A 15,597-nucleotide genomic window follows, 5' to 3' on the forward strand; every position below is an offset into this window, starting at 1 on the left:
AGGACAAGAAAATGGCAGATTTACTATCATTATCAATTTTTGAATGAGATGATACAATGATGATTGAGACTACGGCCCACTGGTGAAAGAACTGTAGTATTCATGTATCTATACATTCATCTTGTTAAGAACTGAGTGTCTGTGGTGTGAATGTACTGCTAACACAATTTCTATAAAGAGAAATCTAGACATGAACACAGAATGTTAAGATAACAGCAGATTGGTTCAACTGATGCAAATTACTGTAGCAAATTCACATTGACAGAATCTCACACAAGTTTACTTTATTATGTAGAAGACATAAGAAATGGAGAGTGTAGTACTCACCACTATTCATGAAAAAAAAAGTCCATGAAACATTTGTGGCCGAGCAGCAACAATGAGGTATTAGATGCAGTGCTGCAGGCAACTGGTTTGAATTTCAGAGTTTAGTATTAAACCATGTTTGCTGTTGCCATCAGTAAAAACAGTTGTTGCTACATCAACCATGACTAAAATGTTCAAGAGAGCCGCTGAGATTATTTAGTGGCTGTTGTAACATTAATCCTCGGCTAAGTTTGACATTTGTTAAAACTATATGTCAAACACTTTAAATGTGTACAAGTCTCACTGGATATTCTACTAACTTGTGTTCTTCCTTTCAGACATCAGCTTTCGTGCAGCAGCCCTTTCCAACAGGAACGCTGGTTGAGTCCTTGAAAGGCTGAGTTAAAACAAAAACATGCACCCTTGTTTTTATATATCAATTGAATCCTTATATGTGCCACAATTATTTAAAAAATGAGAAGTGACTATAAGGAAATCAAATTTTAAAGGTGTACACGAGATCACACGTGCAAAACTCTGTTCACATACTTTTTAGCACAGCACACAGTGCTGTATAACATGTACCATTATGTATCTGCAAGTGCTATACCAAAAGAGGCCAAAGCTGCTGAGAACCAGTCAACATGCGTAGACAGGAATGTGTAAACCTTAACGCCAAACTGCTTTCGTCATTGTTTACGCCTGCATTATTCAAATACCCTGCAGCAACCACGTGTTTCAAATTCTGTTCGTGACTCCAATACCATGTCACCAGTGTGTGTCATGCTCAGTTTGTTTTTATACTTATTATACGCACTTGTGGTTTCAGGCACCTCGTACTCATTTACACAGTTTACATAAAAACACATCAGTCACGGTACAGATATTTTAATTGGACTGTGAGCTGATGATCAATGTTTCTCATGTTGGTTTCTTTGGAAAATCAAGGTATCAAGAGTCACACTTGTTAATGATTTTAAAGTGAAAACATTTGAAGCTAGTTGTTGTAACTCTGAACATACACTCTCAACTGTTAGTGACAACAACAAGGAGGTGTTCACAGCATCCTGGTGTTTCTCAGCTAAGCAACACATATCCACCCAGTCATCCACGTGGTGCAAAAGAAAACATATCAGACCAGAACACCTTGTCTGTGAAGGTTCTCAGTCATCCAGGTCATGGTAATCCAAAAGGCGTTGAATAAGGTCAACTGGACTTGTAGAGTCCTTGTTCCTTGTTCTTGTTCTACAAGTTCAGTTGACCTTATTCAACGCCTTTTGGATTGCCACAACACCTTCTTCCATTGTACTGTGGTCCAGTTCTTATGTTCACATGAACATTTCAGGTGTTATCAGCAGTGGACGGGGGTCAGAATGGACACCTAGACAGGTCTGTGGCTACGCAGGCTCACACAAAACCAGCTGCATTGGCAGAACCAGCATTTATTTTTACACTCATTTGAGTTATAGTAGCTCAACTTTTAGATCGGATGAACCTTTGCTCACAAGTGCATGAGTGAGCTTCGGTCGCCCATGACCCAGTTGCCGGTTCACCTCTTTTCCCTCCTTGGACTACTTTTGCTAGGTACTGCAGACCAAAAATCCCCTGGAGGAGCTGCAGTTTTGGGGGTGCTCTGATCAAGTCATTGGCTCAAATTCTTCCATTTGTCCATTTTTTCCTGCAATTGAGGACAAAATACTGTATCTACTTGCTGTCTAAAATATCCCAACCACTTACAGGTACCACGATAATGAGATAATTAGTGTCATTCACTTGAACTGTCATGTTGTCACGGCTGATCTGCGTATTTGCCTGTTATTGCTGAATAAAGTGGGCCGTATGTTTTGACTGAATAAAACTGATAGGTGTGTAGGTAGGCAGATATCTGTGTGTCCTCAGATGATTTCTCCGCTGTGGCTGATGCTGACATGCTGTGACAGGAATGGGCTGAAGTGTAACACATGGTGCTGGTGAAGGAGGAAGCCAGTGAATCTGTCCAAGGGTGGGTGATGTTAAAGATTGTCAACAGTGGAGTGAACCGGTGACAAGCTGTTGCTCACCTGGAAATTGCAGAGCAAAGGGGTGAGTTAAGGGGAGGCAGCCGGCAGAGAAGAGGAGAGGGATACGGCAAGGAGTATTGTGTGGGCAGAGAAGGCCGGCTCAGTTGAGGGCGATGACAGGGACTGGTTTGAGTCCTCCTGACGTGTGCAGGCACACTCCTCACTTCTGCCCCCATATATTTTCTCTCTCACCATTGGATCCCTCCCTCCACCATTCCCTCTTCCTCACCCACTCACTCCCTTTATTTCTACATCTTACTGGTCCCTGAAAAAAAAAAAAAAAAAAAAATAGGGCAGTCCTTATGTAAGGAAGAGAGAAGAAACGGGGAGGGGGCTCTGTGAGCAGAGAAAAAAAAGATCGAAACAAAGCCGTCTGGATAGAAGGAAGCACAGAGAGGAAGAGTAGGGGGAACAATAATGAAGGTGGAATCCGTGCTCTTCCTGCAGGTAGAACATGCATCAGATCCACTTAACTAAGCAGGTAGCAAGAAAATAAGTGGAGGTCCTGGTTTCAAAATGATCAATTAAAGAAAAGTGTGTTAATGACATGCAAACAGCTTTTTGTTTCAAGTACAAATACTATTATTGCTAGTTATTCTACAGCAATAATAGTTGCTTCATTGTATTAAAGCTGACAGTCAGCACTTTAAAGAGCCAAAACAATGTGTCCCAAACAAATCTGCAACAGCTGCCATGTGACGTTTCTACACAACAGACATTTTAACATGTAAAAACTAGAGAAGCACCAGTGCAAATAATAAATTAATGATGGCTGAATTTCATTTAGCAGCTTCAGTTCTAGTGTTGTGGTAATGCACTGCATGCTGACTCACACAGTCATGGCGTACGGGGACACTTTAAAAGAACAGAGCCATCTGTAACGTTATTAGTAACACCTGGGCTTTTCCTATTATGACGAGCTAAAATATCTGTTGTGAGAAAGAAGGGGGCCTTGTGCGTTCAGAAAACTCTTAAGTTAGCACTGTAGTTTTGTACACTGTTGAGGCACAAACCGAGTTACTTTCCACCTCTGATTTCATGCTCATTCTCTCTCACCCTCTGGCTCTTGTCCCTCCCTCTTTCTGGCACTTTGCCTCTCTGACTGGCAGCGAGCCTGGTGAAAGTAGGCTAGGATTGACGCGCTGCTTGTGTCTGAGTCACAGAGAACTGTAGAATACTGAAACCCACTGATTGCATTTAACTTTAGGCATCCGACACCCATGCAGTGCATGATACAATACAGCCAGCCACTCTTCTTTTTGCACCTCAGTGCTGACGTTCATAGCTGCACATACAGCAAAATAAAAAAAGACTGGCAATTGTTCTGATGTGGTGAGCATTTGCACAGATGGTTATTTAGAGGCAGATAAAGTAATGATCTAACGCTACATATCACAGCGACACAGATTATCTTTCATGAGGCCGCACGCCAATTGGCTAAGGATGATACCAAACAAACGATTAATCAGGGGCTAAAAATGAAACAATAAAAATGAGGCTTAATGGTGAATAATCTTAATTTTATGCCAAGGCAATAATAAACCCTCCCTCAAACACAGCATCATCGAGTATCGTCAAAGGCTCTGGTCAGCCATAATCCATGGCCTCACTTACCTTTTTAACTGAGTAAAACAGGTTTAAGAGGCCTAATGCCATTCTGCGATTTAAGAAAAGATGACGTGAGAAAGTTTTCATCTCAAAAGAGCCTGTAACTGAAGATATGACGCATGCACATGTTTTACCTTCTCCACATATTGCTCCAAATTATTGCTGTGCGTGTGTGCTGTGTGGGTTTGTGTAAACACACGGGCTTGTTACTTAACTGGAGAGGATTACTCCATATAAACACGAGTACATTACCATAAACAAGACAAAAGCGTCCTGCAACAGATGTGTGCTCTGAAGAAGGGAACAAGAAAGACTGGAAAGTCACAAATGTAAATATTGTAACCGGCCCTTCACACACAGACGCTGAAAGGGTGACGGGTTCAGTCAGTACGAGTTTTTTTAGTTTTGTCTTACCACTGTGGGATGATGGGCTGTAGATTTAGCACTGCAACTATGACCTCAGCAGAAACACAGGCAAGTCTGAAGCAGCAGATCTGAAATGAAACAAAAGCAATTTACCAAACATTTGCAACTTACACAAATCAAACAAAACCAGTTTCTAGCTGTCAGAGCAAAGAGAAGGTTAAAATTGAGGCTTGTTATTTGGCTCTCACGGAAAAGTCTGTGGTACGACTTTAAAACACAGAGTCCGCTGTAAGACAGATAATTTGAGGAACAGCACTTTGTCCCTGATTACAGGGAAAGTACAGCAGCTACAAATCTGGAGTCCACTTTTTAATTTGTCGCTCGTAAAATGAAGAGTGTGGCTGAAGTGCTGTCTTTCAATGGCTAGTATGCAAACCAAAAACAAGGGGATGTGGAAAATAACATGGACACACATTACAACATAAAATCCACATCAAAAACTAGGACCCAGAAAAAACTGTCAGGCAAAAAAAAAGACGAAAAATCAAATAACATGACATGAGCTGTCCTCAAATATAAAAAAAGTTGATTTTTCCAAGTTCAAAAGTTTATTACTTAATCTTAACTGAAACATTAATTAATTTAAGATCCACTTTTTTTTTTTTTTTTTAATTTCACCTAGAGTATTGCAGTTAATACAGTATACACACGCCATGTTTACACAGGAGTGCAGCAAGGCCTTCAGCTGTGCCAAGAGAGAATTACTGGATTTAGATGTATTATTAAACTGTTACAGAGGTAGATCTGAACCCCCGCCTGACAGATCATGTAACAATAAGCTTTAGACATTTTTAACAAAAGGCTGGCCAGAGAGACATGCTTCATAAACAATCGGAGTCTCGGTTTCAGTTTTGCAGCGCTGAGTAACAACAGCACACAGCAAAGACCGGGGGAAACTGTTGAACGTCTGAGAGGAAAAACTATGGTATGAGACACTTTGGTTGGCTGGAGACGGAAGACTGATCAAATTTCTCTCAGTAAGGTGGGGAAAGCCTGCGAGACTTATGTAATCTTGTTGGGACACGGAGCCAGAAGGGGTGTAAACAACACCACTCTCAAGTAGGACGGGCAAAATCGTTGCCTGGCAACAAGTATTTTGGGCCAGACCAGGCAAACACGGCCCGCCTTCCAAAGGGAAACAGGGGCTGGCCTCATGAACACAGTGCAAGTTAGTGGGTTCCCGTAAGTACGCTAAGAGACAAGGGCAAGCAAAACAAAGCACATCGGGGACGTTAGACAACACTGCTTCTATTTTTTACCTGGCACGGCTGGAGTCTAGACCACCGCAGGTCGTGAACAAACAAACAAACAAACACTAGATGAGAGATAGAAAGAGGATTGCAGCATGACTTAAAGTGCTACACCACATTCTAAAAGTAGCAATGACAAATGATTTAGGCACATTTACACTTTTTGACTCTCATAAACTATGACAGCAACAAATTCATGTACACATTTTCAAACATAAACTGACAAACTTTTACTAAACTTTTACTACTACACTTCTCTTTAAGGGTATATTTACCAAGTATCCTCATATAATGAATATACCTCAAATACATTCGAGGAAACTGAAATTGGGTGGCTTTTTTTTTTTTAAACAAAACAGTCGATACAAAGCACATTTGCAACTCTCCCTTTCCCACAATTTAGCCACATGCCATTTTACTGCATTTACTAAATAAAACGTTCCGAGTTTTGTTTGTTTCCCTTTCAGCACAAAGATTAACAACAAGATAAACAACATGTATTTGTGTACTGTGCGTTGCCAAGCGCGCGCATTCGCATTGTACAGGCTACGACTCCGGCACGCGACAGCAGCCGTCGTGGCTATAGTTTACTCCGCCATTTCCTTTCAGCCGAAGCCTGACGTTACAACGCAAAGAATACCAGCGGCTGACGGCTGGTATCGGACTAAAACCAACAACAGCAACAACAATCGCTGTGGCATACTCCGATCCGCTGCTGTTCTCTGCACACAAAGAATCCGGAAGCCATATTGTGTACTGCCGCTGTCTGTCACTCAGAGCAGGTTGCCACGGAAACCGGTTGCTAAGCGGCATAACAAAAAAGACCAAATTTATACGTCCTTGCGTCAGAGACAACGGCGTATCCATGGCGACAGAACGCTACATACACATGCAGCAAACCCGTGGATAGCACATGGTCTCTACCTCTTGTTTTAGCGCAAAATATCTCCTTTTAAAGCGGCAACGCTGACTTTTTTTGATATTGTGAACAGTGTTTAGAGGGAGACGCGTCGCCTTTGTCGTCGTCATTAAAGCTATTTGTATTTTTATCATGCTGTATCTGAAACAGCGGCATTAGTCATAAGTTGTTGCCGTGATTTGCCCTAACCCCGTCAAATGCTGCTATTGTCGTCCGTTCTGATCATTTCCCCACGAATGTGGGCTGGCCGCCTGCGTTATCAGCCATTCACCTCAATAATTCCCCATCATGAACAACTTACATCGACGGAGTTAGTCATCCCGGTTGAGGAGAACGGCACCGGTAACGGCAGCCCGGATGGGACACAGCGTTCTCCGTAGATCCTCGTCTCTGACGTTGTTGCAGCGCTGACTAATATCTTGTTATCCCCAACTCTTCCCTTTTTGCTCACGCCTTTTCGCACATCGGCTGTAGCTGTAGCCCTTTCACAGCAGCATGCCCGCCCCGTGACATTGTTTGACATCACAACCAAAAAAAAAAAAAATCAGAATTTCATTCATGATTTTGCCACCCAGTCTTCCCGCATTTAGCCCGCGGATCAAACCCACCCTCGTACCAAAGCCATCCTCCCACCTGCCACATTCCGACTGGTGTCCGGATGTAGGCTATAATAATGAATCACTTTTTGCTCGGCCGGGTGATGTTTGCAATGACAGCCGCTGATTTCCGTCACTGCTGCCCACAGTCTATGTCAGGATTACACTTCTGTTTATCAGTGAATGTTATGCTTCACCTTTATGCGCGGAGAAGGGTGAGAATGAGGCTCTGGTCGATGTGTGCACTGATCGACACTAAAATCCACAAAAGATTAGTTTCATTGTGGACACTTTGAGTGTATTTCTCAACCTGTATTCAATCCATATCTGGTATTGTGCCTGACTCAAGTTAGGGAGTGTTCAGGCGTAGAAGAAAAGGAGGCTCTCCTTTCATTAGACCTTAAGCTCTCCAGTTTGAGGAACTCCCGAGGGCGTGTCCTGAGAAACTTTTCAGCAGGATTTCCCTTGCAGGCTGACGGGATTCCGTCCCTGAGTAACACATACTGTCGCATAAATAAACCATTGTATATCGCTTTGTGTTTCCCGAGTTATGCTGATGTAGTATGGGAAGTATGCCATGCAAGATATTTAGACCAACGACAGTGCTTATTAAATAACGACTATATTATCCATTAATCGAGCTGTAATTAGCTAAATATAAGAACAATAATGACGATAACTGCGCGGAAGCAAGCCTCCATAAGGCGTACAGATATATCTAATGTAGTAGGCTTTTATAGGAATATTATAATGTCTTCCCTACAGCCGTGACCCAAAATGTTCCGATCCTAACAGACGCATATAGTCCAAAATAGATACTTTCCATATTTATCACCCTGAAGTTTCTTAAAATTTCCTCTCAGAAATTGTCAGACGGTGAGAAATATCTCGTGCCTGTGATATAATAAAAAAAAAAAAAAAATCTATTATTATCCGTCGGCGAGGTGAGCTTCTGGTCCATTTCAGTGGGAGAGGGAATCCCTCAACGTCACCAAGGAGACCAAACACAACACCGCTACAAATATGGGCATGTGTGCCTACGTCAGCGGAACTCCGAGGCGGGACTTAGATGTTAGAAATGACCTGCTTGTATCGAGCAGGATGGATTCATTCATAGGACAAGACCGGCTACCGTGCACCGTAATACTAGCGATCGTCCTCCGGCATACCGTGAACGGACTTTATGGATTTATAATCGTTCGGTCGACGAGCGGATAGCGGAGAAAACTAAGAGGATTTTAAAGCCTGAACGAGAGGGACTTCTTCACAGACTGAATTGGGACACTTTTCCCTAAACGCGGGGAACTGGATTAAGATTCTTCATGCAACTTTTTTGGAAAGAAACAAAGAGCATCTCGCCGGGGAATATCAAAAAGATCTACAACGGTGAGACAACATTAACTTTCATATGGACGATATTTAAAAACAGATCAATGTATACCCACCGCTGCCATACGGGTTATTTAATGACTAAACCTATGAAGGAAATGCGTCTTTTCGGAGACTTGTCTACTTTTAAACGCATTCTCAGAGTAACTACAGTGCCTATAACATCAGCCATTCTCTCCCTACAGTATCTCTTCTTTAGTAACCTTCTTGTGTGTGCCGCTGCCCTGCCGATGCAGGTGACATCCCGCTCTCTCCGGTAACTGCAGGTGTCTCGTTCTCTTTCGGTCCCCCCGGGGAGATGTACCAAGGGTTCCCCGGCGACCCCGACACCGGATCCCGTGGAAGCTCGTCTCCATCCATAGAGTCCCAGTACCTTTCCTCCGTGGACTCCTTCGGGAGCCCGCCGACCACCAGTGCTCCGCAGGTAACACGTGACGAAATAAATGCACGCACCTATGTCTATCTAAGAACGGCAAGCTATATAAAAACAAAGTACTAAAAATATTCCACTGAGCCTATACTATTTGTTTTTTTGTTAATTTGAAATGCAACCGGTCATAAATGTTTAACATAAGGTCTTAAATCTACTAATATATGATTAGTCTTGTCTCACTCATATGAGTACACTAAATAGGTAAGCTTGATAAATAAACTGCATGTTCTTTTTTTAATAGGCTAATTAATAATAAGGTTGCAGTTATTGCAGATATGTGTGCGTTAGATACAGTAGCCTATAGTATGGTATAGTACAGTGTAGTATAGTGTGTATGTCATACCCAACAAGCAAATGATATAGTAATCTAATACCTTATACAATATATCACAGACTACGTGTACCCTTCTCCCGTTAGAAACGTGTAAAAGAGGCTGCAATATGCTATAAAAGAAAATTAAATACAGGCCACAGAAAAATGAATATGTATCCAATTCATTCTACCTCATGCCGGCGATAGGAAACATGTATGGTATAACTTTACCAGTCATCTGTTGCTTGTAGCGGCTCCGGCCGGATGACAGAGCGCTGGAACTCTCCTACGTAAGCGGCGCAGGCCACGCCCCTCTCCTTCCACGCTCTCCTTCGCCGTGACGTAAATGCGTGTTCTATTTTGGAGCGCTACGTCGCGTTGCCAAGGGGAACACCGGGGGTGTGACGGGGGAGGAGGAAGAGGGAGGGGGACAGATGCGATTGGTCGAGGCGGACTCTCTCCGCCAATGAGCGAACCGGGGCTTTAAATGAATATTAATCAAAGTCGATACTCCTCCTCGGGTCTAAAATAAACCAGAGGCACACTGACACACAGACAAAGTAGTGACACAGCAACAAACGCACATTCAGAAAGAGCTTATGATTACATCTAAATTTATAGCCTAACTGCCAGAACTTTTAGTTAAATATACCATTTATACATCTTTCTCAACTCATTGTCTATAGCATTATATTGATCAATCACAATTCATTTCAGGTGAACCAAATTATGTACGTTAAATTAAAAGTTATTTGTCAGGTTGTGTCATGAGAATTTCAAGCATTTCACAATTATTATTATTAATTAAAAGTTTAATATTATCTGTAATGATCCATGTTGTTAGAACTACCTCTGTGGCTGTAAATGAACCACGGCTATAAGGTTGATTAATTGTGACAAAGCATTGATCCCAGCTTGTTGGTGCCAGTAACTAAACGTGTTTACCTGTCGTTCAGGAGTGTGTGTCAGCAGGCGCTGGCTTGAGCATTGTGGGCAGCGGGCAAGGGACAAGCGCTGGAGGTGAGATGCCCGGTTCATTTGTGCCCACCGTCACCGCCATCACAACCAGTCAGGATCTGCAGTGGATGGTGCAGCCGACCCTCATCTCCTCCCAGGCCTCTGGACAGAGCAGCTCCACCGGCACCACAACCATGACCCAACCGGTGTCGCTGGTTGACCCTTATGACATGCCGGGCCCCAGTTATTCTTCGGGGTCTGGATTCACCCCTCCGGGTTCTGAGACCCCGGGGCCGGCCCCCGGCCCCATCCGCCAGTCCAGAACCCGCAGCCGCCGCACACGAGACGAGTCTGTGAGTGACGATGGAGATGTTGGTGTGTTAGTAAGTTTGTGTGCTTGAACGGTTTGTTTGTTGACCCTTGTACACACATGCAGCGCAGGCACATTGTTTAAAAAGATGACAGCATGGCATACTCTGTTATGTACACAGTAGTGTGCACAAACATGTTAAGGTACCTCTCGTCTTCTGTAGGCTATTTACATATGCACACACCTACTGAACAGGGCTGTGTGGGAGGAGGGCACAAACAATTTATCAACTGATTTAGACCCACTTGATGTTACAGAGATTATCCATTAGCCAGATTAAAGACACAACCAGAAGACATCTTTTTCAGTGTTTAGAAAAGACAAACGCTGCTTGCGTGGTGGTGACCATGACTGCCCTGTCCAGTGTGTGTCCCCTTGACTACATTTCCAAGCTCGAAAGATTTTTATTTGTCCTAATCCCTTTCTTTCCGTCCCTTCTCCTTCATCGCAGCTGACACCTGAGGAGGAGGAAAAGAGGCGTGTGCGCAGAGAGAGAAACAAGCTGGCTGCTGCCAAATGCAGAAACCGCAGACGGGAGCTCACAGACCGGCTGCAGTCGGTGAGCTTGGCCCTGTTTTAGCTGCCAGCATGAGTGATGATCATAATTACATACATTATGTTACCTCTCATAGCATTGTGGAGAAAGGTTAATAAATGTCTGCATGCATAAAAGAGAGGATTATGGTAATGGGGTATTAAGCTGCGTTGAAGACAATTATAGTTCTCAGTAGTTAGCTGTATTTATGGTCTAATTAAGGAGCTCTTCTATAGGGCACCTACCGTATTCAACTGGAGGGGAGAAATGTATTTCTGTGTAGGGATATAAACACCTCCAAACACCGAAGCGCAAGTTCTGTGAAGCTAACCCTGTTATCATCTCTCCTGTCTGCTGCACATCTTCTCCCCTCTTCTTCCTCTTTTACCCACCTTCGTCTATTTCCCTCTCCGTTCCACCCGCAGGAGACGGACATACTGGAGGAGGAGAAGGCAGAGCTGGAGGCCGAGATCTCCGAGCTGCAGAAGGAGAAGGAGCGCCTGGAGTTCGTCCTGGTGGCCCACCAGCCAAACTGCAAGATCCCGTACCAGGAGCAGCCTCCGCAGGGCTCGTCGCAACTCCCTCCGGTGCAGTCCCAGCTCCCTCCCCAGACCCTACAACCTCCCGTCTCCATTGTGGGCTTGACTGTGAAGGAAGACTCTTTCTATCTTCCCCCCGCCTACACAGCCCATCCGGCCTCCACACTGTCCCAGCCCCAGGTTCAGCAGCAGCAAGTCCAGCAGCAGCAGCAGCCTCAGCCAGGATTAATGCAGGAGGTAGAGTTTTCTAGTTCTTTCTATGGCTCGAGTGAGCCGGCACCTGGTGGGCCATGCCTCATGGCCAGCGACAGTGGTGGTGGTGGTGTTAACCATGAAGGTGCGGCCATTGGCAGCTACAACACCTCATACACATCTTCATTTGTGTTCACCTACCCAGAGGGAGCCTGCGGGGTCAGTGCCAACCAGCGGAACAGCAGTAGCGAGCAGTCGTCTGATTCCCTGAACTCGCCTTCGCTGCTGGCGCTCTGACTGACCGACAGACACACGCACACACATATTGACCCCCACACACATTATCCTCGGAAGTAGACGGGCTGAGACGTTGAACACGCACGGTCTCGGTCTCACACGATTGAGAAAACAGCCGACCGCTTGTTTCTGATTGGGTTTTAAAGTTTACACACTCTGAAATGCATTTTTAATTAAGAGCCATACAAATAGTTGCACTTCAGACCAAACCTTTAACATTGAGCTTAAACGAGGAAGACATTATAGTTTTGTATTGAACAGAATACTTGCGACAGGACAAGAGAAGCGAATAGGAACTGACTTTTAAAACCAAGTCCGTGTTGCAGATCTTAAGTGCTCTGAAATGACAGATTAATTCACACTGAATTCTCTCATCCTCATACTCTCGTCGAGTAGGACACAACACGCTCACGCCACACTCCAACAGGTGTCCCCACCTTGTTCCCTCTGTCGGTCAGCCCTCCTCCAGTGCTCTTGCTCTCATCCCTTTCCATCCTTTTTCCTCCTCTCGCTGAATGTATTTGTGCAAATAGGGACGAAGGACTTTTTTTTGTTCAGGGTCTTTTCCTGAGGGAGACAGATCCCTCGCTCACCTCTAACGCTTCATCCGCTCGACTTCTGCTTCTTCATTTGCTGCTTTGGACTTTTCAAGTTGGGGATCTGAGTGTCACAGCCTCCACTAAATCTTGTGCTTTCTTCTCTCGTTTATTTTTTTAAAAAAAAATTCTTCTGCCGTCTGCCTACCTGCCATGCGACCCATCTCTACCCATCTGTTTTCTCCTCTTCTGTCTCTATGTTTCTCCTTCTCTCTGAAGTCTTCGACCCCCGAGAGCCCGAAGACCCCCTCCAGCCCTTGGGACCTTGAGTGAAAGTGGACCCTACTAAAATGCCCTTTTTGCCACCCTGTCATACAAGGACAAGGATGCAACCCCCCAACCCCAACTCCCACCCCCCACCCCCCCAAAAAAAGAAGAACCTTTTCTTGGAGCACACTGCTCAAGTCCTTATAGTGAACAGCAGCTAAATACTCTTAACACGCACATAGATGCAAAATTGATGAACGCAAAATCCAAGATGGATGCCACTGTCTTCTGCTGAGCCATTTTTTTTCCATGTTGTTCACACAATGAAGATCAGACACAAAGAGAGAATGGAGGAGCAGATTAAGCAGGAGTCGAAGAAGGAGGAGGAGGAGGAGGAACCAGGACAGACTCGTGAAGTCTACCATCCTAGCCGATTATCTTTGGAACCAAAAGTTGAAAACAAAGAGCCAAATGTTAAGATAAAGCAAAAAAAAAAAAAAATACAAAAAATTAAAAAAAATTAAAAAAAAAAAAGCAACAAAAGAAAAAAATAACTCCTGCTCTTGCCAACCGTGTGGATGGGTGACCTCAGTAAAAACACCTCCACACCGCAGAGCCTAATCAGCCTGGGTCTACTCCCGTATATTCACACCATTGCTTTTAAGCCTCTGAACTGAAGATACTGACGTTTTTGTTGCTCCAAGTTTGCGCTCAGAATCAATCAGATGTGAACCGATGCCTTTACTTGGAGGAGAGACGTTTTTCGGAGTGATTCAGACAACCTCTAAACACTGGGCTCAGAGGTCTTTGCGACCCCCCTGTTCTCTCGGCGGAGAGGAGGTGGTGGGGGGCGCGTTTATTGTGAGTGTGTCCCACTCTGAGGCACCTGGCCCGTTTATTTCTTTCTTTACTGAGGTTGACGCGGTGAGCGAGCACAAAGTTAAGACCTGGAAAACTGACGGGGAGAACGCGTGGGCTGATGTCGTGGAGTGAGCGTCCTTTCTTTGCCTGTGAATTTGTAAAACTTGTTTTCCCTGTACGTTTGAATGACAACCGTTATATATTTTAATGTTTATGTTTGTTTGTGCATTTCATTGTTTTGCATTGACCTCTGCTTTCTCTTGTACTGTTGCCATTCTTTGTTTATTATTATTTTTTTTATTATTATGATTTATTCGGGAGATTTTCCATAACTGCTACTATTATTATTGCATTGTAACTATTATTTTCATTATTTTATTGTATTTTCATTTGGCAACTTTCGAGGCATGTTGTGCACTACAAAAAAAAAAAAAAGTAAATCTAATTATCTATGAGTATACATATACATATATACAGGACGAAAATGTATATGCAAGTGTATGTACCATGATGATGTAAAGTTTGAATGTCTGCAGATCTACATGGGATATTTTTGTCAATGAAGAACAAGATGAAATCTTAAAAATTAATATTTTTCTAAAGGAACAAAAAATATATATATATAAAATAAATTTAAAGTACACCCCTGTCCCTCAACATGAAGCACGATGTCACTGCCTCGGTCAATGTGTATTTATGTTTTATAGACAATATAAGGCACTATCTAAGTTACATTAAATGTATGTTTTTAATGATGATGTTAGAAGGTTGTGCTAATGCCTCTGTTTTGTTTGTTTCTGTTTCTCTGTGAGGTCTGTCCCAAAGCTACTGACACCTTGACGCCACTTAATGCAAAATGAGGAAAAAAAAAAAACAACAGCGTGTGATTGAATGTTACTATAAATATTAAAAGTGTAAAGTGTTTAGACGACAACCTAGCGACTAAACTGTCTCATTTTAAGGACATAGTAGTTACTCTGTATGCATTTCTGTCCAGTACAATCACATGACTTAACAGCTCTGATAGTTACAGAAATATGTGTGGGAAGGTTGACCGCGGTGTGAGCCTTCATCGACGGATATCATCATGCTAAGGTTTTATCCCTATGTTGTCCGATTGAAAATATGAACCTTGTGAATGTATTTGCTGGATAAGAAGCTTTATTTTCAACAAATAAACATGTTTATTCAAAACCAGTGGCTAGATTAATGCTATAACTGTTTGTTCAAAGGTGGCTCTTGGTGGTCAGGAAATGGGCAGACCTCTCTCTATCTCGTTTTTTTTTTTTTTCTTTCAATGTTGAATATGGACTGTGTTTGTACAGCTGTTGGAGATGCCTTTTGATTTCTCTCCAAATGCAAATGTGATGAGAATATGTTGTTGTCAGAATAAGCATAAAACATATTCAATAGTTCTCATGTATATAGGTTTTCGTGGTGCTACTTATATCAGACTATAACGATGAGGCGGTTTTCTCGTTGAATAGTGGAAGGTCACACATTGCTATTGCTGAGCCTCCAGACAAACTAAAGCGCTGCTCGTCTCGTCAGGCCGCTTTATTTTGTGAATGGAAGCCGATGATCAGTGAATTCCCAGCAGCTGCGACTCTGAGAGCTCAGTAATCACTCTGTGGTTACACCATGGTTTAATATCAACTCCCTGCTACATCTTTTAGTGTAATAAACACATGTCAGAGGGCCCCTGTACTGTACCTGCACTCCACACTAAACGCCCCTGATCAC

General features: G+C 43.3%; 1 protein-coding gene and 1 long non-coding RNA gene across 5 annotated transcripts; one reads left to right on the top strand and one right to left on the bottom strand.

Annotated features, from left to right (window-relative positions):
- Positions 1–269: 269 nt before the first annotated feature.
- Positions 270–7,161, bottom strand: LOC125013044. The gene is made up of 3 exons (XR_007113353.1): positions 6,871–7,161; positions 4,389–4,468; positions 270–2,631 (listed from the first exon to the last, which is right to left on the bottom strand). It is a non-coding gene; the product is annotated as an uncharacterized LOC125013044 (long non-coding RNA).
- Positions 7,162–8,254: 1,093 nt separating this feature from the next.
- Positions 8,255–15,048, top strand: fosb (FBJ murine osteosarcoma viral oncogene homolog B). 4 transcript variants are annotated; one of them, XM_047594571.1, is made up of 6 exons: positions 8,255–8,551; positions 8,791–8,978; positions 10,257–10,640; positions 11,079–11,186; positions 11,588–11,938; positions 12,099–15,048. In XM_047594571.1, the coding sequence occupies exons 1-6, from the start codon at positions 8,488–8,490 to the stop codon at positions 12,162–12,164; spliced, it is 1,161 nt and encodes a 386-aa protein (XP_047450527.1). In that variant the 5' UTR covers positions 8,255–8,487; the 3' UTR covers positions 12,165–15,048. The 4 variants fall into 4 exon arrangements, with proteins under 4 accessions (XP_047450527.1, XP_047450523.1, XP_047450525.1 ...); XM_047594567.1 differs by having other exon boundaries at positions 11,588–15,048; XM_047594569.1 differs by having other exon boundaries at positions 10,257–10,610; positions 11,588–15,048.
- Positions 15,049–15,597: the final 549 nt, after the last annotated feature.

Source organism: Mugil cephalus, chromosome 9 (genome assembly GCF_022458985.1).
Source record: "Mugil cephalus isolate CIBA_MC_2020 chromosome 9, CIBA_Mcephalus_1.1, whole genome shotgun sequence".
In the NCBI taxonomy this organism is placed as follows: domain Eukaryota; kingdom Metazoa; phylum Chordata; class Actinopteri; order Mugiliformes; family Mugilidae; genus Mugil; species Mugil cephalus.